Here is a 27,805-nt window from a genome sequence, read left to right on the forward strand (position 1 = left end):
GTCTCCCAAAAGTTTTTTTTTAAGTTGAGATTTTAATTCCTTAGAAAAATAGCTCCCACCCCCTAAAAAAAGGTCTGCAAGATCTCTTAAAAGGACTCACTGGGTATGCATTTACTGACTTTTGGAATACCAAACATACCATATGGTAAAGAAAATCAATCCCTTACTTTTATTTATAATCCACACAACATAATCAATAAGGTATAAGCATGAAGTCTAATTCACAGATTAACAACCATCCATGCACCTCTAAACTCACTAATTCTGAGTTTTTGCAACATAACCATCACCTCACATTCTTCTACTTCTACGGACCCATCATTGCTCTTTGCACAGGCTTCCTGTTACCTGCAGCAGGGGATATTGATTGCTTATCCCAACCTATTATCCCCCTCTTCATTATTAACAAAACCCCTGATTTTTAGCCAGCAATATTACAGCCCTGAATAAAAGATGACATTCTTTCGCAGCTAGGTTGGTCCAGATGATGAAGTTCTTTGGCACTTCCAGGAAGCTGCTTAAAGGAAAATAAGTGATGTGCACAACCTACCTCAAGCCTTCCTTTTTGTGGAAAAAAAAGAGTTCTGCTCTGTGTAAGCCACAATTACTCTTGATTTCTTGTTACATGTTACAGCTGAACCTCAACCTAACTAACAGACATGATAGCCACAATTTTTGAGCCAATAATACTGACAGATGTTTGAGCAATTCATTTCAGTGACCCCTTAACACTTTTCACCCCACTTCCACCCTAAATTGTATTCTCCTGGTCACAGGGGCTTCACATCTTAAAATAATTTTGACTCTGTGTCCTTCCAGTCTGTTACAGTTTCATATCTACTTTTCCCTCCAAAGATCTCTCAACCGCCCTCTCTCTTGCATTCACTCTGTCCTATCTAGTACAAGCAGCACTGCATTCTTGGATTGCAACAGGGTCCTAGCTAGTCCCTCCCACCCATCACCACACCCTTCAATTCTCCCTGGAGGTAGCTATCAGGCTTCTGAAAATGATTCCCCAGCTTGGTCCTTCAGGCCTTCCATAACACCATGTTTCCAGTACTCTAACCAATCCATATTAAAACCTGCTTCCGGTCTGAAGTGTCTTCCTCCCTCCCATATGCAAATACTAGCCATGAAGTCCTACTTCAAGTTTCATCTCTTCCAAAAGGTGCTCCCCAGATTCTTTAACTCATTTTTCCCTCTTGAGGAATTTGTAGAATCCATAGTCAGAGAGGGAAGCATGGCATGAGACGAGCATGGTGTGAGAAACGCCAGATCATGCAGAGCAGTAAGGCCAAGTGAAAATTTCTTATTTTTTCTTAAGAGCAATGAGAAGCCATTGATGGGTTTTAAGAAAGGAATGAACCCACATGTCCAACATGTTCCAAAAATATTACTCTGACTTCAGAGTGGAGTAGTTATTGGCGAGAGAACAATTCTACAGCTAATTTGGTTAGGAGAAGGGGAGAATACCAGAAACAGATTGAAGAAGCTTGATAAAACAGGCTTGTTGGAGAGAGAGAACTTGAAACTCAATATTCTAGTGGAAAAGGATAGTCATTTGAGTAAATATATGTTCACCATAAGAAAAAACTGGTAAATATTTATTAAAAGAGCTGGTGTGCAGCTCTATCTCCTATCAAGAATGTACTGACACGGTTAAGCGTCTGCCTTTGGCTCAGGTCATGATCCTGGGGTCCTGGGGTGGAACCCTGTATGGGGTTCCCTGCTCAGCAGGGAGTCTGCTTCTCCCTCTCCCTCTTACCTCCCTCAGCCTGCTTGTGCTCTCGCTCTCAATCTCTCTCTCAAATGAATAAATTAAAAAATCATTAAAAAAAAAAAAAAGAATGGGGCGCCTGGGTGGCTCAGTGGGTTGAGCCGCTGCCTTCAGCTCGGATCATGATCTCAGGGTCCTGGGATCGAGGCCCGCATCGGGCTCTCTGCTCAGCGGGGAGCCTGCTTCCCTCTCTCTCTCTCTCTCTCTGCCTGCCTCTCTGTCTGCTTGTGATCTCTCTCTGTCAAATAAATAAATAAAAAATTAAAAAAAAAAAAAAAAAGAATGTACTGACATTTGCAATGCCTGAATCTTGACTGGATCTTGGTTTTAAAAAAAGAGCACGTTACCTCAGTCAGTTACGTGCCCGACTCTCGATTTCAGCTCAGGTTACAATCTCAGAGCCATGTGATTGAACCCCACATCAGGCTCTGCGCTGAGCTCAGAGTCTGCTTGTTCCTCTCCCTTTGCTCCTCCCCCTGCTCACTCATTCTCTCTCTCTCTCACTCAGATGATTAAATAAATAAATAATAAAATCTTTTTTTTTTTTTTAAGCTACACAAGATTTTTAGGAATAACAGGAATTTTGAATGTGAAAGGATATTAGATATTTTGCAATTATTGTTAGACATAATAGTTACAGTATTGTTGGAGCACCTGGGTGGCTCAGTCGGTTAAGTGTCTGCCTTCAGCTCAGGTCATTATCCTGGGGTCCTGGGATCGAGCCCCACGTCAGGCTCCCCACTCAGCAGGGAGTCTGCTTCTCCCTCTTTCCTCTTCTCTCCCCCCCAACCCCTTGTTCCTGCCCTCTCTCTCCCTGTCTCTCTCTTTTAAAAGATTTCATCTATTTATTTGAGTGAGTGAGTAAGAGAGAAAGAGCGTGTGTGCAAAGGGGGAGGGTAAGAGGGAGAAGCAGTCTCCCCACCAAGCAGGGAGCCCAATGTGGGGCTCAATCCCAGACCCTGAGATCATGACCTCAGCCAAAGGCAGACTCTTAGCTGAGACACCCAGGCACCCCATCTCTCCCTCTCTCTAATAAATAAACAAATAAATCTTTAAAAAATACTTATAGTATTATTATGTAGGAAACTGTCCTTATTCTTTTTGTTTTTTTAAAGATTTTATTTATTTGACAGAGATCACAAGTAGGCAGAGAGGCAGGCAGAAGGAGAGGGAGAAGCAGGCATGGAGACTGATGCGGGGCTCAATCCCAGGACCCTGAGATCATGACCTGAGCTGAAGGCAGAGGCTTTAACCCACTGAGTCAGTCACGCAGGTGCCCCTGAAACTGTCCTTATTCTTAGGAAATGTGTTCTGAAGTATTGAGGGGTAAAGTGCCTGATGCATGAAACTATGTCCAAACAGTTCAAGGAGAAACTTAAAAAATAAATATTTTTAAAAGTACACATATTTTTGTACATGTATATGCATACATATATACATATACATACGTGTGGCAGTGAGAGGTTCACGGGGTATTTAAAATGTGTTTTCATAAAAAGAACTGTGGAAGAAAAAAAGGCTTAATGACATATCTTCTTCAGTTAGTGAAAGGAAGCTTCTTTCTTGACCTATTTGTGGCATTAATATTCTTTTACTTGGAAATCTGAAATACACTTTTTAATCTATACGAGCCAAGGAAGTCTGAGATCTTAAAAAGTAAAACACCACTTGAGGATTTTTCACTCAAGAAGGGTCTCTTCTACAAGCAGTTAACAGATCAATACTCGAGCCCTCCCTTTAGTTTCAAGCCTGGCTACTCTTGGGTTCCATTCTCAGCCTGATTGAGGAAAGTGAGGAAGAACTGCCTGTCGTTTTTTAGTCTGGAGACACGTTCAGGAATCATTGTCTGGTGCCTACATTTATTAACCCTTTAATACAAAGTCATCAATTCCTGCTGTGGAGCCATTCAGCAAATAACAGGTACACAAATTCATATTCAAATAATGTTTTATTGTGTTGCTCTTTTCTTTGTTCATGCTATTATTCTCCAACACTGAGATACTGTTGACTAATTAGACCCTTGTTTTTCCTGAATTTGACAGCTGATGGCAGCAGAAAGAGAAGCAGAAAACCATAAACTCTTTTCCCTCCAACCAGAAGAAAAGTGCTTCCCTTGCAAAGCTAGAATACTATACTCTCCCCACCTCCAAAACTATTTTCTGAGAGGGGATAGTCATAGTAATAACAAGCCTTTCACCTGAGAAATCAGAAGGCTTATTTCTATAATCAGGCCGAGACTTCTCATTCTTTCGACCAAGTGAGCAGGCATATAGATGAAACTCCTTAACCTAGTCCAAATGTGTGCAGACAACCAGATTGCATAAAATGGATAAAAGACAAAAGAAAAAATGAAGGTCTACATCAAAATGAATGCTGAGCACTTCCAATAAGGCATTCATTAAAGAAAACTTTTTAAGTTCATAAAACAAAACCAGAAGTTACAACACCAAGTTTAGAAGACATCTCGGGGTTTCGTTTGTTTGGTCATTTTTAGGTTATCATGTATGTTTGTTAAATCAGACCTAGGAAGCCACATGCCAGAAGTTTCCCAAACTAGAATTAGGTTAAAAATGTCACTGACTCTGTGAGGAACACTGCTTGGTGTGATGGGAAGGAAGAAAATGAGTGCGGAGCAGGTTCCTATTCTAAAAAAGGTCAAGGTCTGACTGACAAATAAGGGGCCTGAGTGGCTTACTCCTCTCACCCAAAGAAAGTAGTTTATCCCTTGCTGAGTCAGAAGAAACTCTATTATGGCAACAGGAGACATAGAGAATTAAAACCACAGATAATTTCACATTTCATTTTAGCCACAATTTTCTCTAGCCATACTTTTCACTGCAGCTTCTGGAAAGAAGCCAAACAATTTTGTATCATATCTTCTCCTTTAATCTTCCCTCTCCCATCTACTGGTAGAAAGATGGCAAAAAGAATGCAAGCAGAAGAAGGAAGAGAAGTTAAAGGTACGGAAAAATCAACTAGATAACTCTCCATATTACTTAGATGCGTGGGCTGACTGAGGGTCGAGATTCATGCTGCATCTTATCCTCTCTTTGTTAAACTGTACTGTCACCTGCTATCCTTTTAAACTGCCCCGCAGAAGGTTCAGGGTATGCAAGGACAGTTCTGATTCTTGAGGGATGTGCTCCAATACAAAACGCACTAGAAGAAAAATATGTGTGTTTGCTTCTCCATCTATTTTTAAAGGACTTCTCTTTGGTTTCTTTCACAATTCCTCTAAGAAAATACTAGACAAATCCTGAAGGGTCTTTAAAGACGGAATATTAAGAATTTCTCTATGATTTAAGACTTCCTTTCTCACAGCAAATGGTTGAGGGCACCCCACTTCAAGCAATCAGCAAAGAGCCGTTAAGAACTGAGAATTAAGACATGGCAGATGGAATCATCGCCAAAACGCCAGCTGGCCCCACTTGAGGAATGAATGTTCTGAAAGAGAAATACTGTGCTTTAAAACTGATGAAAGGAAGGGCACCTGGGTGGCTCAGTGGGTTAAGCCTCTGCCTTCAGCTCAGGTCATGGTCTCAGGGTCCTGGGATCAAGCCCCGCATCGGGCTCTCCGCTCAGCGGGGAGCCTGCATTCCCCTCTCTCTCTACCTGCCTCTCTGCCTACTTGTGCTCTCTCTTTATCTCTGTCAAGTAAATAAATAAATAAATCATGGGGGGGGCTAACAAAAGGAAAATAGAAAGTTTACTTATCAACGGTGATAGAAAATGGAAGTCATCTTAAAGGCAATACATAACAAGAAGTTCGAAGACATTTTTTTCACATCTACCATCTCAATCAAGTTGCATCTCACTTAGGAAGTGAGTATTGTCCATGGTCTATCTTCAATACACAGTTATCCAACACAATGTCATCTGACTTTAAACAAATAAACAAGAGAGGCCAAAGTCCAGTATCAATTTCTATCCCACCATTCCTACCTAATCTCCCAGCAAGTTAATGCAAATCAAAGCAAGCATTTCAGTGTGGCTGGTAGTGAAGCCTGTTCCTTTCCCAAGAGAGGCCTGTAAAACAGGACAGTCACTGACAGCAGTACAATTACTGACACAGATACAGACTTTATGGACATGTTTATCTCCGCTGTAAATCCATACTCTCTCTCCACTCCGATTCACGAGTCATAAAGAAATTGCAGATAATGAAAAAGTTGGGGAAATTTACAGCATGTCGGAAACCTCAGACAGCCAGAAGAAATTAAAGAGCTGACTAGGGATAAATCACACAGGTACAATTAAAACTTCCCGCATACCTCCTTCATTTCCAAACTGAGGCACAATCCAATGGAGCTGATGAAAAGTTGAGGTCATGACTCCTCAGGCTGTAATCATTTCTTAACTAACTGTGGGTTAAAAATTAGCCAATTCACAGGTCATGTGTAAATGCTGATTTCTCCCTGCTCTCTTGATTTCCTTCGCTCTCTACTGGAAGAACCCCCAGAGCAGTTCTGTCTGTAAACAGGCCAAATTGCAACAAGCAATAAATGGAAAGGTGATGTCCCTTCTTCCACTGCCATCTCTTACCATCACCACTGTGGACTGAGCATTAAAATGAGAAAGTGGAGCTACAATGGGTGAATGAAATTGGAGGCTTCTTCTTCCCCAATAAATAACCATTCTGAAGGTTTCATTTGATTTCTTTTCAACATTCCAAAGGAGATTTTAAAGGACTGTTACGTTTGATACTAGAATAAGAATTACTTCTGGTGATACTTGTTTTTCAGGAGTGGACTGAGCTAAAGGCCATCTTGGCATGGGCAGAAACGTGGTGCAGCTAAACCATATCACTGCCCTAAACCAGTCAACCTTGATTTTTTAATTCACAAAAGCTACAGGAGGGGAGGAAAAAACAAAAGGGAAAAAACAAAAAAAGGCAAAATGAAACAAAAACCCTTGACTTTACTACAATCTGTAAGTACTAATCAATGTGTAACTCTTACGCCAAGAAAGTAAATCAGAAAAAAATATCAAAGAAATAATGTCTATTTCTTACATAATGCAACTTATCAGAGCCCCGTGATTAAAGATTAGAATAATATGAGTTAATTGTTGGCCCCCCTATTTTATAATCCTATAAAATCCCCTGTAAAGGGGAAAAAAAAGAGGATTCTATCAGATGCTACACTCTTTCATTTCTCCCCAAATGAGTTAGATGAAACTAGCAGGTTTAAAAAACATCAACCCAAACATTTACAAGACCTCTCTGGAAAGTAGAAATGCAGAACACATATTTTTACCAACTAACTTCTACACAAGTGAAGCAAACCAACAGTGTCAGCAAAGTGACAGCAAAGTCAATACTAATCTCTGTACATCTCTGCAGGATGAAGCTTCAACCAAATTAGCTCTAATATGATTTTGAAATTCTGAGACCTGTCAAGAAATGAACGTTAACAGGCACTTTTTTTTTTTTTTGAGATACGGAGGATGTAACTGACATGGTTTCGATTTTGTTCCTATTGACCCCTTGATGATTTCATTTTACACTTCAGAGAATACACATGTCATTTTCATTTTACATGTTAAGATTTTACTCTTTATGGACTAAAGATGGTCCTAAGGAAATACTGAGAATTTCAACCCAGACATCTCTACCATAAAAAACTTGGGTTATATCTAGCTCATGGATCGCAAATCTATTCACCCATAAGCCGTAAGACATGGACTCTGGTCTGTTTTTGCCTTTCTTTTTCCTTTTTTTTTTTTTTTTTTTAGGACTTATTTATTTACTGGGGCGCCTGGGTGGCTCAGTGGGTTAAGCCGCTGCCTTCGGCTCAGGTCATGATCTCGGGGTCCTGGGATCGAGGCTCGCGTCGGGCTCTCTGCTCAGCAGGGAGCCTGCTTCCTCCTCTCTCTCTCTCTGCCTGCCTCTCTGCCTACTTGTGATGTCTCTCTGTCAAATAAATAAAATAAAAAATCTTAAAAAAAAAAAAAGACTTATTTATTTACTTGAGAGAGAGAGAGAGTGAGCACTCGGGGAGGGGCACAGGGTAAGGGAGAAAGAAACTTCAGCCAACTCCTTGTAGAGCTCAGAGCTGAGGTGGGACTTGATTCCAAGAACCCGAGATCATGACCTGAATTGAAACAGAGTCCAATGCTTAACAGACTGAGCCACCCAGAGGTCTCTGATCTGTTTTTGCTTATAATGAAAAGCTCCTTAATTAGTTCCTAAGTGGTTGGTTGGTATCCAGTATCAAATAAGAACTGTTAAAGGCAGAGTTTTTGTTTGTTTGTTTAAAGATTTATTTATTTGTTTGTTTGAGACAGTGAAAGAACAAAAACAGGGAGAGAGGCAGACAGGGAGAAGCAGACTTCCTGCTGGGCTGAATGGATGCTGGGCTCAGTCACAGGACCTGGAGATCATGATCTGAGCCAAGGGCAGATGCTTAACATCTGAGCCACCCAGGCGCCCCTAGAGGCAGAGTATTTTTTTTTCTTGTTACTACATTTTTTAAAATTTATTTTCAGCATAACAGTATTCATTATTTTTGCACCACACCCAGTGCTCCATGCAATCCGTTCCCTCTCCAATACCCACCACCTGGTCCCCCCCCACCACCACTTCAAACCCCTCAGATTGTTTTTCAGAGTCCATAGTCTCTCATGGTTTTATAAGTTCTCAAGAGGCAAATCATATGTTATCAAATGAATATTTAAGTGAAGTCAAGAAAAATGTCTACTGTTATAACTTTATGAGGCAAATGATATCCCTGGATTAAGCATGAGAAGACTTGAATTCCAGTCCAGGTTTGTGGATAACTAGGTGTGTGACTGGACAAATCCCTGAAGCTCTCTGAACAGAAGAACTTTGGTCACCTCATCTGTTCAAATGGGAGTACAGCTGACCCTGGGACAACACGAGTTTAAACTATACTTTTACTGTAGATATCTTTTTGGCAAATACAGTACAGTACTATAAATGTATTTTTGCTTCCTTATGATTTCCTTAATAACATTTTGTTTTCCCTGTTTATTTTATTGTTAAGGCTACAGTATTTAAATATAACATATAAAATATCTGTTAATGAACTCTTTATGTTATTGGTTAAGGTTTCAGGTCAAAAATTGGTCATTAGTAATTAAGTTTTGTGGGAGTCGAAAGTTCTATGAGGATTTTGCCTGCACAGGAGGGTTCGGCGCCCCAACCCCTGCATTATTCAAGCGTCAACTATATTAAAATAATAATGAGAATTAAATGAGAAAACATGTAAGAAACACAGCAGGCTCAAAAATGGTACTTGCCTCCTCTTCTTCATGACACATGATTCAAATTCCTGGTTCTGTCATTACTGAGCTGTGTAGCTGTCCTTAGTCAAGCCACCTAATATCTTTAGGCCTGTCTCTGCATCTGTAACATTAGGGGGCTGGGACTCACTGATGTCTAAAATCCCCCTCCAGCTCCAGCATGCTATGATTACCGAATCTCTCCCTAAATTGCTGGCTGACCATGAGAAAGTCACTTCACTTCTTTAGACCTCAGTTTCCTCCCCTTAAAAAATGGGAAGCTGGGGCACCCAGGTGGCTCAGTGGGTTAAACGCTCTGCCTTCAGCTCAGGTCATAATCCACCAGGCCCCACACATCAGGCTCTCTGCTCAGCAGGGAGCCTGCCTCACCCTCTCTCTCTGCCTGCCTCTCTTCCTACTTGTGATCTCTGTCAAATAAATAAATAAAATCTTCAAAAATGGGAACCTGACACCAACAGAAACATAGATAAGTATGATAACAGGAAATTCATAAAAGAGGAAAACATGTGACCAATAAACACAACTTTATTAGAGATCAAAGAAATGCATGTAAAAAATACTGAAACATAATTTTTCTATAAAATGGGCGAATATTAAAAAGTTTAACAATATCCAGTGTTGGCTAAGTTGGAGGAATACAGTGCTTTCATTCACTACTCTCAGAAATATTATTTGGACAAGTGTGGAGGTCACGTTGTCCATATGCATAAAAAAATGTTAAATGCGCCATTCACTTTGATCTCGCAAAAGATGCTCACTGCAGCATGAGTTCCTTTGGTGAAACACTGGAAACAACCTGAATGTCCACTAAGAGAGAACTAACAAAATATTAGGTAAATAACTAACTAACGGTATTCTGCATAGTCATAAAACTAATGATTTTACTATGTTTTCACAGACACTGAAAGATGTCCACAATGAACTAAGCTGAAAAAGCAGGTTACAGAACAAGAATAGCATGATGCCAGGCATGTAAAATTTCTATTTATAAGCATACGTGTCTGTGTGTGTACATACATGACTATAATATTTCTTAGAGATGTTTGGATGACTTGGAAGAATGTTTACTAAAATGTTAAAAGTGACCACCATTTTGGGACACTGTGATTTTGTTGGATTTTTGCTTTCTTTATATTTTCTCTAATGAATATGTGTTGTTTTATAATGGTAAAAAAAAAAATAAAGTTCATATTTAACTTTTAAAAATACACACTACAGGGGTGCCTGGGTGGCTCAGTCAGTTAAGTGTCTGTCTTTGCCCAGGTCTTGATTCCAGGGTCTCAAGGAGTCTGCTTATCTCTCTCCCTCTGTCCCTCTCTTCCACACTCTCTAATAAGTAAATAAAATCTTAAAAAAAAAAAATTACAAAAAAACCCTCTGCAGCTTTAATAATTATTTTCAGTTAGATAAGCAGTATCTCTGGTTCTCACAGTCTCTGGTCAGACGTCTAACTGTGTATACAGCTACATCATTAGGATGACATGTACTTTCTTTACTTAGACCTTTGCTAAGCATTTCACACACCATTTCTCATTCCTCTACAATGCTATATGACCGTTTTTATCCTAAAGAAAACCCAGCAGGGCATTTACATTTTAGAACCTATTTTCCCCACATTAGATGTTATTTTGAAGAGCGTAAGAAACCACAAACTAAGATCTTTAAGACCAGAACACTGTCCACTTCTTAAGTAAGTCACTTTGTAAATACAAACAATTCTTATTCTTGGTTATCCTCCAAATCTCAATTAGAAACACTCCTGCATTTAGGAATTCCAAGCTGACAACAGGAATATATTTAAGATTGCCAGAACCCAGGAAAAGCACAAGTGTGGTATTTAACAAAACACACTGGATTATGGGGGACAGGATCTGGGCTGATTGTTTGTTGTAGGATGGCCTGGGTAGGCAAAGAAGAAACCAGTGTCCTTAAGAATAAACAACTTTTTTTTTTTAACGGGTAGGGGTAGAAGAGGAGAGAGAATCTTTTTTTTTTTTTTTTTTTTTTTAAGATTTTATTTATTTGACACAGAGAGAGAGGTCACAAGTAGGCAGAGAAGCAGGGGGAGGGGGAAAGCAGGCCCCCCACCGAGCAGAAAGCCGGATGTGGGGCTGGATCCCGGGACCCTGAATCAGGCAGAGGCCCAACCCACTGAGCCACCCAGGCACCCCAGGAGAGAGAATCTTAAGCAGATTCCACGTCCAGCACAGAACCCAACACGAGGCTTGATCTCACAACCCTGACATCATGACCTGAGCAGAAATCAAGAGTTGGACGCTTCACCAACTAAGCCACCCAGGCACCCCAAGAATAAACAACTTAATTCCTAAATCATGTTGGAGTTTTGGTGGCTGTTCACATTAAAAGCATATTTACTTACTTCTTCACTTGCTGATATGTTTATTCAATTTAAATTGAAGAGGTACAGAAAAGGAAACGCTCTGATGTAACACACAGGTACTCCCCCGTCTTTCCACCGATGCACAGACCTGCACCATCACCTGTTCTCCCCATCTTCTGCTTACGACACAGTGGCTCTCCCTTCCAACATAAGGCCAGCACACTTGTGTTCTAAACCCTGGCCCCTCCTTCCCAGGATGCTTACTTATACTTCACCACTTTTCACCTGTGTCTCCCATCTTTGCCACTGGAATTTAAACACAAACAAGTCTACTGTCTAACAGCAAACAAAACACTTTGACTCCACTTCTCCCTTGAGCAACCACCTTCTCTTCCTCTAAACTGCTGAGCTCTGAAAGCATTATTTACATTTCCTATCTTCCACTCATTCCTCACTCCATTCCAAACCGCCTCTACCACCTGACAAAACTACCTCGCTCATCCACACATTCAACTGCCTACACAATGTCTCCAATTAACATCGAAAGCCAAACCCCGAGTCAAAAACCAAACTCATCATCTTTTCTGGCAAATCTGTTTTTCTTCCATTGTTATTTTTTAGAAGTTTGGTGAGATATAATTCATATATGAGCTGCACATACTTGAAATGTACAATGTGGGAAGTTCCGACAAATGTATTCACCACAACTAAGGCAAAACCCTTCTGAGTCCTGTGAATGATGAGCTTTTCCCAGTCTGGCTGGTGGGACTAGGCACTCACTAGTCCTGGATTGTGGTGTTAGCCACTGTTGGCCCTAACCCCTTCAGATGGTAGTACTCTCTTCAGCCTCAAGTAGTTTCCTCCCATGAATGTGCTGATTGGTACTCAGCTGGAGCCTCTAAGAGGGCCCTCTGCAGATTTCCAGGATTCTCTCTCTGTGCAGCCTTCTCCTTTCTGGAACTCTGTCCCGTGAACGCCAGCTGCCTTGGTTTCTCCAGACTCTTGGCTCTGTTTCTTCAAGTCAGGAAGTTAGCCAGTCTGCCTGGGATCCCCCTCCCTAAACCACATCTTGAAAACTCTGGAAGCAGTAAGCTGGGACAATCATGGGGCTCATCTCATTTACTACCTATCTCAGAGACCCCTGTTTTTTGTTGCCTGCTGTCAGTGTCCTAAAACCACTGTTTCATATATTTTGTCATTAAAAATTGTTCCAGGTGGGACTAGAAATGAATCTAGTCCCTGCTATTCCATCTCAGCCAAAATCAGAAGGCTTTCCAATGTTCTTTACATGCCACTGATTTACCTGATCAGGGGAGAAATCTGGGACTCTTTGCTGACAACTCCCTCTCCTTTTTCATGTTGCAGAGCAAATCCATCAAGACTTTGTCCTAAATCACTATCAAACTCCGTGATCTCCCTCCCTGGCCTCTAGGCATCAGTTCTAAGCATCACAGTCTTGGCTATTGCAATGACCTCCTACTTGGTGTCCCTGGTTCCTCTTGCCGCCCTCCATACCATTCTCTACGTGGCCAGATGCTGAATATTGCTTGCTTAAGCCCTTCAATGATTTCCCACTGTTCTTAGGATAATGTCCAAAATCCTTAATACAACCGAAAGTTTTACACGATCCAGCCTTTGTCTACTTCAGCCATCACTGTCTGTTTCAGGCATATTAGCCTTCTTTCAGCTCTGCAAGGACCCTATAGTATTCCTTCCCACAACCAGAATTGCTATTCCTTCTAGAAAGCTCATTTCCCTTTCCTTCACTCAATTAACTCCAATTCATTCTTCATACTTAAGTATCTTTTCCTCAGGAGAACGATCATGGCCCACTTGACCTCTGCCCCACATTGTGCTTAAAACAATTTATCAGCAAACAATTATTTGTGTAATGCCTTTTCTACGACAATGTTAGCTCTGTGACAGCAGAAACCATCTCTCTTATTTACTGCTAAGTCCTTGGTACCTAGCACAGTACCCTGAAAGCACACAATAAATATTTGCTGTATGAATGTGAGATAATAAAAAGTATACATATTGGTTCCTGCCCCTGGTTCCTGGCACAAAGTTCCTAAAACTCATAATTTCCTAAGTGGTAAGAAACCTATGAGCATCTTTTGTTCTAATATTCAATCTTTGACCCCAGCTTCTGACATAGAGTTGTTAAATCCCCTGGCATCTTCTGGGAGAGAGCAGTGTCTTTTGTTCTAATGAGGTGACTCTGGGTTGGCTCCTGTTTGGGGGCTGCTCACCAGAAAGACCAAGCCATGATTAGAAGCTTGGGATTGTCATTGATACCACTCACCTCTCCAGAAAGGAGAGAGGGGCTGGAAATGGAGTTAATGATTGATCGTGGCTATGTGATTAAAGCCTCCATTAAAATGAACAAAGTATAGGGTCTGTCGGGCTTCTGGGCTGGTAAACACGAGAAGGTGCTGGCAGAGTGACTCATCTAGAGAAAGCATGGGAGCTCTGTGCCTTTTCCACATGCTCTGCCCCACACACCTCTTCCAGATGGATGTACATCTGTATCCTTTACCATATTCTTTTATAATAAACTGGTGAACAGTAAACTTTTCCTGAGTTCTGTGAAGTGCTCTAGCAAATAATCAAACCCAAGAAAGAGTTTGTGGGAACATCTGATTTATACTTGATCAGTCACATGCACAACTGACAACTGGGCCTTGCGACTGGTATCTGAAGTGGGAGGGAGGGGAGTCCTGCAGGACTGAGCCCGTACGCTGTGGGATCTGGCAGTATCTCCAGCGAGTCAGAATTGAGTTCAACTGTAGGACACCCAGTTGGTGTCACCGAATTGCTTAGTGTGGGGACAAAAAACCCACAGGTGGTGTCAGAAGTGCTGTGATAAGGCACCTGGGTGGCTCAGTCGTTAAGCGTCTGCCTTCAGCTCGGGTGGTGATTCCAGGGTCCTGGGATTGAACCCCGCATCGGGCTCCCTGCTCAGCGGAAGCTCTCTCCCACTCCCCCTGCTTGTGTTCCCTCTCTTGCTGTGTCCCCCTCTATCAAAGAAATAAAATCTTAAAAAAAAAAGTGTTTTGACAGTACAGTGTGACAGCAACGTGAGAGTAAAGGAGAAACCCAGAAAGAGTTAAGAGTTGGTCTTCCTTATACCATGAGTTAAATACTATGTCTTAAAATAATAGAATTTTAATGCTGTAAGGATCTCAGGGGTCTTCTAGTCCAACCACTTTGTTTTTCACTGAGGAAACTAATGCCCAAGGTCACTCATCTAAATCATTGACAAAAGTGACACTGGGCAATAATAAAATCTAGAATTTATTGCTAACTTCCTAGGTGTCAAGCACCTTCCTATGCATTTTTCTTACTGAGGTGAAATTTTTAACCGTACATTTCAATGGCATTTAGTATAGTCACAACACTGTGCAATCACCAATTACATCGAATCCCAAAACATCTTCATCACTCCAAAAGAAATTCCTGTACCCATTAAAGCAGTCACCCCCATTTCTATGCCATCTCCTGCCCTTTCTCCTGTCCTTTCTCTGTCTCTATGGGTTTATCTACCCAGGATGTCTCATATAAATGGAATCATAGAGTATGTGACATTTTTGTATCTGGCTTCCTTGTTAGTATAATGTTTTTGAGATTCATCCATGTTGGACTATGTATCAGTACTTTATTCATTTTTATGGCTGAATAATATTCCATTACACACACACACACACTATATTTTGCTTATCCACTCATCTGTTAGTGGACATTTGGTCTGTTTCCACCTTTTGGCTAACATGGAATAGTACTGACATGTGCAAGTATTTGTTTGCATACATCTTCCATTTTTCTGGGTATTTACCTAATAGTAGAATTTCTGGGTCATGTGGTAATTCTGTTTAATCTTTAAGGAACCACTCAATTTTCCCACAGTGCCCACATCATTTTACATTTCCACCAGCAACATAGGAGCGTTCTAATTTCACTACATCCTTGCCAATACTTGTTATTTTCTGTTTTTAAAAAACTATTAAAATTTTATAGCCATTTTAGTGCATTTGAAATGATATCCCATTGCATCTATGATTGCACTTCCCTAATGACTAATGATGTTCAACATCTTTTTATGTACTTATTGGCCATTTGTATATCTTCTTTGGAGAAATGTCCACTCAAGCCCTTTGCCCATTTTTTTAAACTGGGTTGTCTTTTTTGTTGTTGAGTTTTAAGAGTTTTTTACATAGAGTAGGTACTAGCCTCTTATCAGAGAAATGATTTGCAAAAGTCTTCTCCCATTCCGTGGGTTGAAATTTCACTTTCTCAATAATGTCCTTTGATGCACAAATGTCTCTAACTTTAATGAGGTCCAATCCATGTATTTTTTATTTTGTTGCTTGTATTTTTTGGTGTCATATGTAAGAATCTGTGGCCAGATCTAAGGTCACGAAGATCTATACCAGGCATTTTATAATTATCATCCAATTTAATCCTCTCAACAACCCAATAAGATAGGTATTATTATTACCACCATTTTATAGACAAGGAAAATGAGGTCAGAGAATGATAAGCTGTCAAGTTTAGTAAGTATTAGAATAAGTCTGTTCCCAATGACCAGGCTCTTATAATTCCCAAGCCAGTTTTTCTCTCCACACTCACAATATGGCAGCTTGCTTTTCTGAAAGGGTAATGAGGGAGAACAAGACAGAAGTCATGGTCTTTTTGTAATTTAATCAGAGAAGTAGCATTCCATCACTTCTGCTGTCACTAGATCCAGCCCACACTCAAGGGAATAATAAGATCACGAAAGGGCATAAATACCAGTAGCAAGGATCAGAGAGACCATCTCAGAATGTGCCTACCACACCAGAATTCTGTTATAACATCACACATCCTTCCTGGATGATCTCTGTCTCCCTGATAGCTTTAATTAGAACCTATAAGCTGATGATGTTCAAACTCTTATCTCCTGCCACTAGAACCATACATTAACTATATTCCATAGTCTTACAACTGAATTCTCCAACCTTCTTTTTTTTTTTTTTTTTTTAAGATTTTATTTATTTGAGAAACTGCACATGTGAGCACGAGCAGGAGAAGAAGCAGAGGGAGAAAAGGAGAAGACTCTCAACTGAGCAGGAAGCCCAACGCAGGGCTCAATCCCAAGCCCCTGGGATCATGACCTGACCCGAAAGCAGACTCCCAACTGACTGAGCCACGCTGGCACCCCTTTCTCCAATCTTTCTTCTCAAAGGTGATCTTCTTCCCATATTTATCCAAGCCAGGAACCTAACCGTCATTTTTTTAAAACTTGAAATATAACTCTGTGCAAATTTAAGGTGTACTCTAAGAGTCATTCTTTCTTTCTTATTTTTTTTTTAAGTGTTCCCAGTTACCAGATTGCTAAGTAGGGGGAAAAAAAAATTTTTTTAAAGTAATCTCTGTACCCAAAATGGGGCTTGAACTCCCAACTTTGAGATCAAGGGTTGCATGCACTCAACTAAGCCAGTCAGGCACCCCTAAGTCATTCTTGAGTCCTCATTCTTATTTCCCAGAACTCCCTCAACCCAATACAACCAGTCAGTTACTAAGACATTCCATTCCACTACCCAGATTTCTAGAACCCGTCTTTCATTTCCCATTTCCACTTCTACCACCTTAGTTCAAAGGCTTACCTTTTTAGTCTGGCTTACTGAAGAAATCTAACTTGTCTCTCCCTGTCTCTACCTCATTCCTTTTATTATTAATCCATCTTCTACTACATTGGCAAAGTGATATTTTTTAAGAATGTAAATATGATCACATGCCTACTATGCTTAAAATTTCTCCTAGGTTCCCACAACGATAACAATTGATCATTCTTAAGCACTTAAGTGCCAAAACTATGCTAAAAAGTTTTATACATGATATTGTATCAAATCATAAAAATAACACTCTCTGGTAAAAGCTCTCAAAGTGAGGTCAGAAAAGATCCTAAAGATCACTAAGCATCTTTCAGGGGGTCTGTGAAACCAAAATTATATGCATAATACTAAAATAACTTTTTCCACTCATTCTCTCCTAAGTGACCAGTGCAGTTTTCTAGAGCTTACCTAACATAAGATATAACACTTTGAAAGCAGAAGCAGATACGAAAATCTTTTTCAGGCTGTCTTTTATCAAGCCAGACAGTAAGAAAATTCGAAAAAAAAAAGGTAAAAAAACGCCACTCTTATCAATATTTTTAAGGTTAGAATAGTAATTCTTCATAAAGATGTTATTTCTGTTAATATGTAATGGACATATTCCTATTTTAAAATTTGTTAATAAATTTTTTAAAGATTTTATTTATTTATTTATTTGACAGACCGCAAGAGGGAACACAAGCACAGAGAATGGGAGAGGGAGAAGCAGGCTCCCCACTGAGCAGGGAGCCCGATGGAGGGTTGGATCCCAGGATCCTGGGATCATGACCTAAGCCAAAGGCAGACACCCAACGACTGAGCCACCCACGTGCCCCAATATTTTTAAATTTTCTCAGTTTTAGTTTCTGAAACAGTAAATATAAACAGATTTATCCCACACAAACAATAGCTCTTTCAGGTCACCATAAATCTTTGAGAGTGTAAAGAAAGTCTGACACCAAAACATTTGAGAACCACTGTTCTAAGGTTATTATCTCCATTCCACAGACAAAGAAACTAGGGCTTAGAAAGTTGAGTAAGTGGTAGACTGATGTGCACAATAAAGCTGTAGGATTCCAGAACCCAAGCTCTTAATCACTGTATTGCCCTCAACTGTTAGTTATTTATAATCCAGCTCCTACCTACTCATCTCCAAGTTAATGTTCTTTCTCTTATATCATATTCAGGCCATCACTTCTTTCTACTAACCTTAGATTCTTCAAATAGAGGTACTTTTTAAAAAAGATTTTTATTTATTTATGTGAGAGAGAGAGAGAGAGAGAGTCAGGGGGAAGAGCAGAGGAAGAGTGACAAGCAGACTCTATGCTGAGCACTGAGCCCTATGTGGGGCTCGATCCCAGGACCCTGAGATCATGACCTGAGCCGAAAACCATGAGTCGGACACTCAGCTGACTGAGCCACCAGGTGCCCCAAATAGGGGTACTTCTTAAGCTACATTTTGAAAAAGCAATTCCTACAAGTTGTTCACTGCAATAAGATAGTATACCCTTCTAAAGCTTTCTGTAAACCAGACAAACTTAAGCTTTTCAACCTATCAAATACAGTTATAATTCCCTGAATCTCATCTCTTAAGAATTTCTTTTTTAAAGCAAACCTCACAGGGCACCTGGGAGCTCAGCTGGCTAAGCATCTGCCTTCAGCTCAGGTCATGATTGCAAAGTTTTGGGATCTAGCCCCAAGTTGGGCCTCCCTGCTCAGCAGGGAGTCTGCTTCTCCCTCTCCTCCCAATTGATGCATGTTCTTGCTCTTAAATAAATGAATAAGATCTTTAAAAAAAAACACACACACGGGGTGCCTGGGTGGCTCAGTGGGTTAAAGCCTCTGCCTTAGGCTCAGGTCATGGTCCCAGGGTCCTGGGATCCAGCCTTGCATCGGGCTGTCTGCTCAGCAGGGAGCCTACTTCCTCCTCTCTCTCTGCCTGCCTCTCTGCCTACTTGTAATCTGTCAAATAAATAAATAAAATCTTTAAAACAAACAAACAAACAAACAAAACACACACATACAAAACCACCACCCCCAAACCTCACAAAATGTCCACAGGGAGTCCAATGATCATACTACTCTCTGAGGGGACATGTTTGGAACCATGAAACAAGGGACTTAAAGTCATTGCTCACACGTTTTTACGTTAGCTACAGTGTATTCATTTCTACAAAAGGTCTATGAATTGAAAAAGAAAAACTATGCTGGACAGTAAGCCACTAAAGATTGTGTACAGTGCTTCAGTGATTTCCTAAACCGTCACACAAAGATGCCCAAACCAGCTCTTTCTCCTCAGGCATCTTTACAGCAATGCATTTCCTTTTTCACGCTGGCTTTTCTTTCTAGTTGACTGGGGAATTTGACATGGATTCATTTGCACAATATGTAGTTCCAATCCCCATGAAGTTACTTTTTCTTTTTTAATGTTTAAAACTATTTCCCAAAAGAAACCTATCTAGTAGGCTCAACTGTTTCTAAAAATAATTCACTGCACAGGGTTGATTTCCCACTCAGGGTCAAACTGTAAGGTCTATAAGCACAGCACTTAAATAAGACATTAATAATCCAATTGAAATCAATGGCTTGAGTATAATTCCCTATGGTTTTCACATCCCACCCAAACAACTTTATTCTTAAAATTCTCCATTGCTTTACAAATGTACTCTGTATTTCTTATGCTACTAGCCATAATGGTTTCCATACACATTCAAAAAGATGTCTCCTGCTTTTATAGTAAAGTGATGCAAGTTTTAATTACTAATGTGAGACTAAAATCTTCCTTATTCTTTCCTTTCCAATTCTAAAATAATTATATGCATCAACTCAGCTATTAGTTCATTATGCAAGATCTTTGTCATATGGTGCCCAAATTAGGCAACAAACAGTTAAAAAAGCTTTGGTTTTTCAAGGGAAGTGGCTTTCTAAGGATTTTCACATGACAAATGATAACACATTTAAAAATGCATCACTCAGGGGTGCCTGGGTGGCTCAGTGGGTTAAGCCGCTGCCTTCAGCTCAGGTCATGATTCCAGAGTCCTGGGATCGAGCCCCACATCGGGCTCTCTGCTCAGCGGGGAGCCTGCTTCCTCCTCTCTCTCTGCCTGCCTCTCTGCCTGCTTGTGATCTCTCTCTGTCAAATAAATAAATAAAATCTTAAAAAAAAAATGCATCACTCAAAAAGGTTGTCAGAAAACTTACACATCAAATCAGGAAACCAGTGAGTTGCGGAAAACACAGTCTCACTTTGTGTGAATTTTTTCTATTATGTAACCAATAATGATATTCCGATATCCCCATGAGGGAGAAGTAGGGGAAGGAAAGAATTCAACCAGCCCAAGTCACATATCAAGTAATTTAATACTTAGTTCTAAGATACTACAGCTTTGACATTATCATAACCCAAACTAAAATGAGAGGTGTGGCATTAACAAAAAGGAAAAATACTGCTAAAATGAACTACACTAAAATTCAAAACTTCTGTTTAAATTGGAGAAATCTGGGGCACCTGGGTGGCTCAGCTGGTTAAGCGACTGCCTTTGGCTCAGATCATGATCCTGGAGTCCCGGGATGGAACCCCACATGGGGCTTTCTGCTCAGCAGGGAGTCTGTCTCCCACTGACCTCCCTCCTCTCATTCTCTCTCTCAAATAAATAAACAAAATCTTTTTTAAAAATTGGAGAAATCTGGATTGTATGTCACATACAATATGGATTGCATGTCAGAGGATTGGATCACGTTAAATTTCTTGACTGCACTAAAATTATATTGTAGATATGTAGGAGAATGTCCTCATTCTTTAAAAATAATGTTAAAGTACTTATAAAGTGTCATGGTTTCTGCAGCTAGCTCTCAAATTGTTCAAGAATAAAATAATAAAATATATGTGGAAAGATAAAGCAAATGTGACAAATGTTAACAATTGGTGAACCGGTGAAGGCTATATAAGTATTGTACTATTCTTGAAACCTATTTATTTCTGAGAGAGAGAGAGAAAGCATACGTAAGAGAGCACAAGTAGGCAGAATGGCAGGCAGAGGGAGAAGCAGAACTCCCTGTTGAGCAGGGTGGCCAGCACAGGGCTCAATCCCAGGACCTTGGTATCATGACCTAAGCCAAAAGCAGATGCTTAACCAACTGAGCCACCCACATGCCCCTATTCTTGAAGCATTTTAAAGAGATTTGAAACTTGACAAAATGTAAAGTTTGGAGAAAAAAAACAAATTTTGGTTCATTAACATATACCATTAAGAAAAATCTAAAGGCGGGGGCACCTGCATGGCTCAGTGGGTTAAAGCCTCTGCCTTTGGCTCAGGTCATGATCTCAGGGTCCTGGGATCGAGCCCCATGTCGGCAGGCTCTCTGCTCAGCAGCGAGCCTGCTTCCTTCCCTCTCTCTCTGTCTGCCTCTCTGCCTACTTGTGATCTCTGTCTGTCAAATAAATAAAATCTTTAAAAGAAAAAAAAAAGAAAAGAAAAATCAAAAGGCAAGCCATAGAGAGGCATAAGATATTTGCAATTTTTATAACTGACAAAAAATGCATATCTGGATAATGTTAACAATATTTACAAATCAATTTTTTAAAAATTGACAATCCAATTTTTAAAGATGGGCAAGAGATATGATAAACACACTTCGCAAAACATGTTATCCAAATGGCCAATGAACATATTAAAAGGTGCTCAACCTGATTAGTCATCAGGAAAATGAAGATTAAAACTACACTGAGATACCAGTCTATTAAAATAGTTAGAATTAATTAATTAACTTGTTTACTTATTTTACAATGGTTAGAATTTAAAAGCTGAGAATATGTCTGTTAGGAAGGACCTGGAGCAAGTGAGATTGCCAAAGTGTTTGTAAACTGGTAGAACCACTTTGGAAAACTGTTTGGAAGTAGTATCTATTAAAACTAAGCATATATATACCCATAACCCAGCAATTCTACTCCTAGTTATATATACAACAAAAAAGCATATACCAGAAAAAGACGTATCACGAATGCTCAGAGTATTTATTTATAATTACCAAAAGCTAGAAACAATTCAAATGTTCAAAATGGGCAGAATGAAAAACTGTTATGTTCTTCTAACGGTATACTACACAGTGATGAAAATAAACAAATGACTACTAAACACAATGGGTGGATATCGTACTCAAAAATGTTGATGGGGCACCCGGGTGGCTCAGTGGGTTAAAGCCTCTGCCTTCAGCTCAGGTCATGATCCCAGGATCCTGGAAGGGAGGCTCGAAATGGGCTCTCTGCTCAGCAAGGATCCTGCTTCCCTTCCTCTCTCTCTCTGTCTGCCTCTCTGCCTACTTGTGACCTCTGTCTGTCAAATAAATAAATAAAATCTTTAAAAAAAAAATGTTGAGGAGGGTAGCTCAGCTGTTAAGCGTCTGCCTTCGGTTTGGGTCATGATCTGCAGGATCCTGGGATCAAGCGCGCCGTATCAGGCTTCCAGCTAAGTGGTGAAGCCTGCTTCTTCCTTTCCCACTCCCTCTGCTTGTGTTTCCTCTCTCACTGTGTCTCTTTCTCCCTCTCTGTCAAATAAATAAATAAATCTTAAAAAAAAAAAAAGTTGAACAAATGAGGCCAGACACAAAACAGTATGTAACTTGTGAATCCATTTACATAGAGTTCAAAAACAAACTAAATTCTTTCATGATACCATGTCACAATAGTGCTTGCCTTGGGGAAAGGGGCAGGTAATCACTGGAAGAACCTTTGCAAAGGTTCTATACCTCATCTGGTCTGGGTCGCAGTCATGGGAAAGAACGAATTTTCTGAAAATTCATTAAGCTGTAATTTGTGTACTTTTCTTTATGTATATTTTTCTTCCATTTAAAAAAATTGATTAAAGAACAAAAAATGATGTCACAGTGGAATATTTTCATATCCTGAATCTGAGGTCTCATCTTACTTCTCAACCAAAGACCTGCAATTTCGTTTAGGACTGATACACATTCAAATAGTTCTTTGCTCCTACTGAGCAGTTAATACTGAGTATTGTTCTCCAACTACAGGAGAGAAAAGCCGAAAGCATTAAGCTGGACAAAATCTTGGCCAATGTTTGCTCATGAAAAGACAGCTCCTTCACCAACTAAGCCATCTCTTGCCCTTGACCCAACAGGTTACCACTTTATTCCCAAATTTCTACTTCTGGAAGACGTGCTAAGGATGGGAACTGAAGTATCACAACTTTCCCCTCGCTCTTCATCACTTGCTTAATCAATTGTTGTTAATGGATCTAGTCGTTTTTTTGTTTTTTTGTTTTTTTTTTTATTTGACAGAGAGAGATCACAAGTAGACGGAGAGGCAGGCAGAGAGAGAGAGAGAGAGGGAAGCAGGCCCCCTGCTGAGCAGAGAGCCCGATGCGGGACTCGATCCCAGGACCCTGAGATCATGACCTGAGCTGAAGGCAGCGGCTTAACCCACTGAGCCACCCAGGCGCCCCGATCTAGTCGTTTTTATTTAGGAACAGTCCATAAAAGAGTTTACAATTTTAACTGCACAGAAAAATTAGGAGGCAGATCTTTCAAGTGACTGTAATTTTGTTTCTAGATGGTATACAATTTTTCTCTATTTCTTCACTTTTTCTACTCAACAGAATAGAATGTGCTCATTGTGGGTAATGAGGAAAATTCAAAAAATTTTAAATGACAACAAAAAGATCACTTGAAATAGGCAATAAAACATATTTGTGCATTTCTGGTGCTTATAGGGCAGAAACAAATGTCTCTTCCTCTAGGGCAGAAAAACAAACCAAAAACATATTGATGTATTTCCTTTCTATCACTTGTCTATGTCCACGCCCTCAAAACAAAACAAAACCAGAAAGAAAAAGGAGGAAAAAAACCTTGATTTTGTGTTCGCATTATGACTTTTTCACTTGCAATTATCCTTACATATAATGAGCAGTTTTCTGTAATTAAATTCTCTTTAATGTTTTAACATTTTTAATGGTCACATTGTCTACTGTAATTCACTTGATTATGCCCCCAATGTTAGACTTTAAATTGTTTCACTATGTACATTTCCCTATACATGCTGTACAATTAAACAGAATGTTACTTTAAAACCAACCCCACCCAAATTAATGTATGCCCTGCTTGCTTTCCTCTATCCTTGCCTGCCCAAACCCTCACCCCAAACCAGAAGAGAATAGAATACCACCAAGCATTTTATGGTAAAATCCTCTTTGTGTAAAAAGCCATTTCAGAGGCAACATTGGGTTTATGAGACAACTTGACTAATGGACAAAATATATGAGTGCTTATAAGCCTTAAAGGTAATTTGAGGCTTTGTGTATCCTAATTTGTTAACCAAGGGAAAAATGAGAAATAATGGCATGTTTTATTTCCCATTATCATAATACATTTTGAAAAACAAAATACTTAAGGCTAAACTGACAATTTCTAATTATGAGGAATAACCCTGATCCCTTTGAAGTGGGATTTCTAGATTTTATACTGAATTACTACCTAAACAGGATGCCATGCTAATGACTAGGACAGAACGGTACAGCAGTGTCTGAAACAAAGAAAACAAAAGCTAAATTTCATCTGGTATTTGAGAAGTGCAGATGACAACACGGTCTTTAGGTGCTTTTGCATCAAGTTCCCTGGCTTTATTATTCAGGTTAAAATAATTTAAATTTATACCTTCTTGAATTTCCCTGTCAACAGATATAATCAAGAAACATTAAGAAAAAAGTTCATCCTCACAAGGAACAAACACTAAAGATATTAATATTTTGCCTACCAAGTTAGCAATGACTTTAAAATTATAATACTTTGTGTTCACAAGGGTGCAGGGGTAGGAAGTGCCCTTCTAGAAGACAGTTGGGCAGTGGATTTCCTCTCTGTCAGAGATCTTACAAACCTCCAGCTACTTGTAAAATGCTGTCTTCACTTCTGGGAGGACCCGACCCTGTTGCTGATATAATACAAATAGAACTGTTGACTAACAGATGTATCCACATCAAATATTTGGGGCCGATTACCATTATCTTAAACATTTATTTTTGAAGTATGGTTTGACATACAATGTTACAATAGTTGCAGAGGTACATACAACATGGTGGTCTGACAATTCTATACATTATACAGTGCTACCACATAAATGTAGTTACCACATCATCTCAAATCTGTACTTCTGAAACTGTTTTCCAGTTAACAGATTTGGACGTCAACTCTATATAAAGGCCACACCAAGTTCTTGAATTGCTATAGGGAGGCTAAGTGAATAAAATATCACTATTATGGAAGAAAACTATATAAAAGTAATTTATTCAACTGAGAGGCCTGCTGATCTGCCAAAGAGTACTGTAAAGGGACTACACAAACCCATTTCTGAAGTTATGGATATCTTGTTTCACGTGTTTATTTTCCTGAAGGAAAAATATCTACCCAAAACATTACCTGTTGCCCAAACTAGACAAGAGCACTGCTGTCACTCTATTAATAATAACCACCTATGCAAATGGCTTTTACTTATTTCTAAAAGAAATTAAGGAGCCTGTCTCCTGAGAAACATATAGGAGAGTTTGGTGATGTTTTTCTGTAACTGGATCTCTCTCCTTCTTCTGAAGTCCCTGTAATTAGGCTCAAAACATCATGCTAGACTCTAATTTCAGCTTACCCCCTAAGATCCATCCAGACAGTTACCTAGTTCTAGAAGTGATAGAGCTGAAACATCTACTGTCAGTGCACCTCCTCCCATTCTCACTGCCGCCATTCATTCAAGCCCTCACCTCTTCTTGCTGGACTCCCATAATGGCTTCCAGCCTCCTGGCTCTACCATTCCATTCTATCCTATGCACCAATGCCTGCTAATGGTGTGACTTCCCTACTCAGAAATCTTCAATGGTAGAATTTTTAGTGACACAGAAAAGGGCTTAAGATAGATAAATGAAAAAAATGCCCAGGCTAAAACTATGTATATATATATACTATAGTCTCGGTTATGTTAAAAAGCATGTTTGTGCATATGTAGGGACACAAGCAGAAACGTAAACACAACATCCATACACAAAGGGAAAAGAGTGGGGCAAAAAACACATTCAATGTTGTTTCTTAGTGGTAAGGCTATACAGTTTTTACTTTATCTTTACAGTAACAGATTTACGGTAAAGTCTCTTAAAGTAAGTGTCTCTATAAACCATCTATAGTGAACACATAGATAATGTTAGAGCCGTTAAAATACCTTATATTTTTTTAAAGAGTTCATTTATTTATTTGAGCGAGAGAGAGACAGAGACAGAGAGACGTGAGTAGGGTGGAGGAGCAGAAGGAGAGGGAGAAGCAGACTCCCTGCTGAGCAGGGAGCCCTGATATGGGACTCGATCCCAGGACCCCAAGATCATGACCGGAGTCAAAGGCAGAGGCTTAATTAACTGAACTGCCCAGATGCCTCTGAAATATCTTTTTAAAAACGATTTCACTTGCCTCCATTACCTTTAAGCCTAACTCCTTACTTCGTAGAATTCAAGGCTCTCCTTAGTCCTGTCCCTGTCTCCTTCCTTGTCTTAGTTCTTATGACCTGGATGTCACCTGGGCTCCTTAAGAACCAGATTCGTGGGACGCCTGGGTGGCTCAGTTGGTTAAGAACCAGATTCGTGATCACTCCCACCACTCCTTGAGCACAGCTATCCCTTCCAACTCTGTTCTGCTCTGAATATTCACTCCACCTGGAATATGGTGCCTTCCCTCTCCCACCTAATACGCTCCTATGTGTTCTTTAAGGTCTATTTTCCATGATCCAGAAATAGCAAATGCTACCACACCCCTTCCTTTTGCCCATAGCAGGTAACACTGACTGCCTTCTCTGAATCCAGGCTCCTTCTCAAAATCCTCAATTCAATGGCCCTAGACAATCCTAACTAATCAATCCATGTTGGTATACAAAATGACACATACCTGCCATTCCTATAGTAATCTAATGTAATTACCCTCTTCTTCCCTACCCCACAGGTCCTTGTACTCTTATGGAGCTTATCTCCTCTACCTTCTATTAAGAATCATTTACTTAATTGTCTTATCTCCCTTTCCTACTAAATTTTAATCTGCACAAGGCAGTAATTATGTCTTATTCATCTTCATATCCTCTGCAGAGCCTTGCAGGAGGTCAGCACTCAAACAGTTGCTGAACTGAATACGTCTTTCTTTTCCTATTATCTCATCACTCAAAATGGCTAAATATTTGCAAGTTTTATTTTAAAACAATTAGATTCTTCTTGAAGAACGACTAATGAGTTCAAGTTTCTTTCATCAATTTTAGCCAACATTCCTGCCTTAACTTAAGACAGCAGTGTCTGATCTCACACAGTAACCTGCAGAATGAAAGGACAGAACAAGGTAGGCTGAAAACTGAGCCCATTCTGAGGGGGCTTATATCCACATACAGCAACTATTGAATTAAACTACCACATTTTTAGAATCTTTTCTACCAATCTCTTTAATCAAAAGCAAAATGTTACTTCTGACAATAGAGAAATTAAAGAACTCTGAGCATCAGAAATACATATTGCTTTGAAAAGGGTTTTAAAAACTGGGGAGATGAAAAGGAAAAACAAAAATCTAAAAAATCAAGCAAATTAGGTAAATAGTCTGGTAAAGTCACAAGAATGTCTTACCTAAATCAGAAACCCAGTTGGAGAGAGAGGGCAGAAGCAAAGCTGGTAGTACAATAAGACTCATGCTGCCATCTAGAGGTTAAAGGATAGACGATTTTCCTCCTCAATCAATCAGAGGCAGTTAATTTAACTCCTATTATAGAGACTGAACAGG

General features: G+C 39.8%; 1 protein-coding gene across 7 annotated transcripts in view; it reads right to left on the minus strand.

The window, feature by feature from the left end:
• The window catches only part of LIN52 (lin-52 DREAM MuvB core complex component), a 140,484-nt gene that overhangs the window by 88,064 nt on the left and 24,615 nt on the right, over positions 1-27,805 (minus strand). Inside the window, exon 6 of one of the 7 annotated variants that reach the window (XM_045072392.1) lies at positions 9,417-9,847. The exons of the other annotated variants lie outside the window; for them this stretch is intronic. Within the exon in view, the coding sequence (XP_044928327.1) occupies positions 9,795-9,847 (53 nt within the window). The 3' untranslated portion in view covers positions 9,417-9,794. Of the gene's footprint in view, positions 1-9,416; positions 9,848-27,805 lie in introns of those variants that run through there. 7 annotated transcript variants of the gene reach the window in all.

Source organism: Mustela putorius, unplaced genomic scaffold (assembly GCF_011764305.1).
Source record: "Mustela putorius furo isolate JIRA1106 unplaced genomic scaffold, ASM1176430v1.1 tig00000129_pilon_pilon_pilon, whole genome shotgun sequence".
In the NCBI taxonomy this organism is placed as follows: domain Eukaryota; kingdom Metazoa; phylum Chordata; class Mammalia; order Carnivora; family Mustelidae; genus Mustela; species Mustela putorius.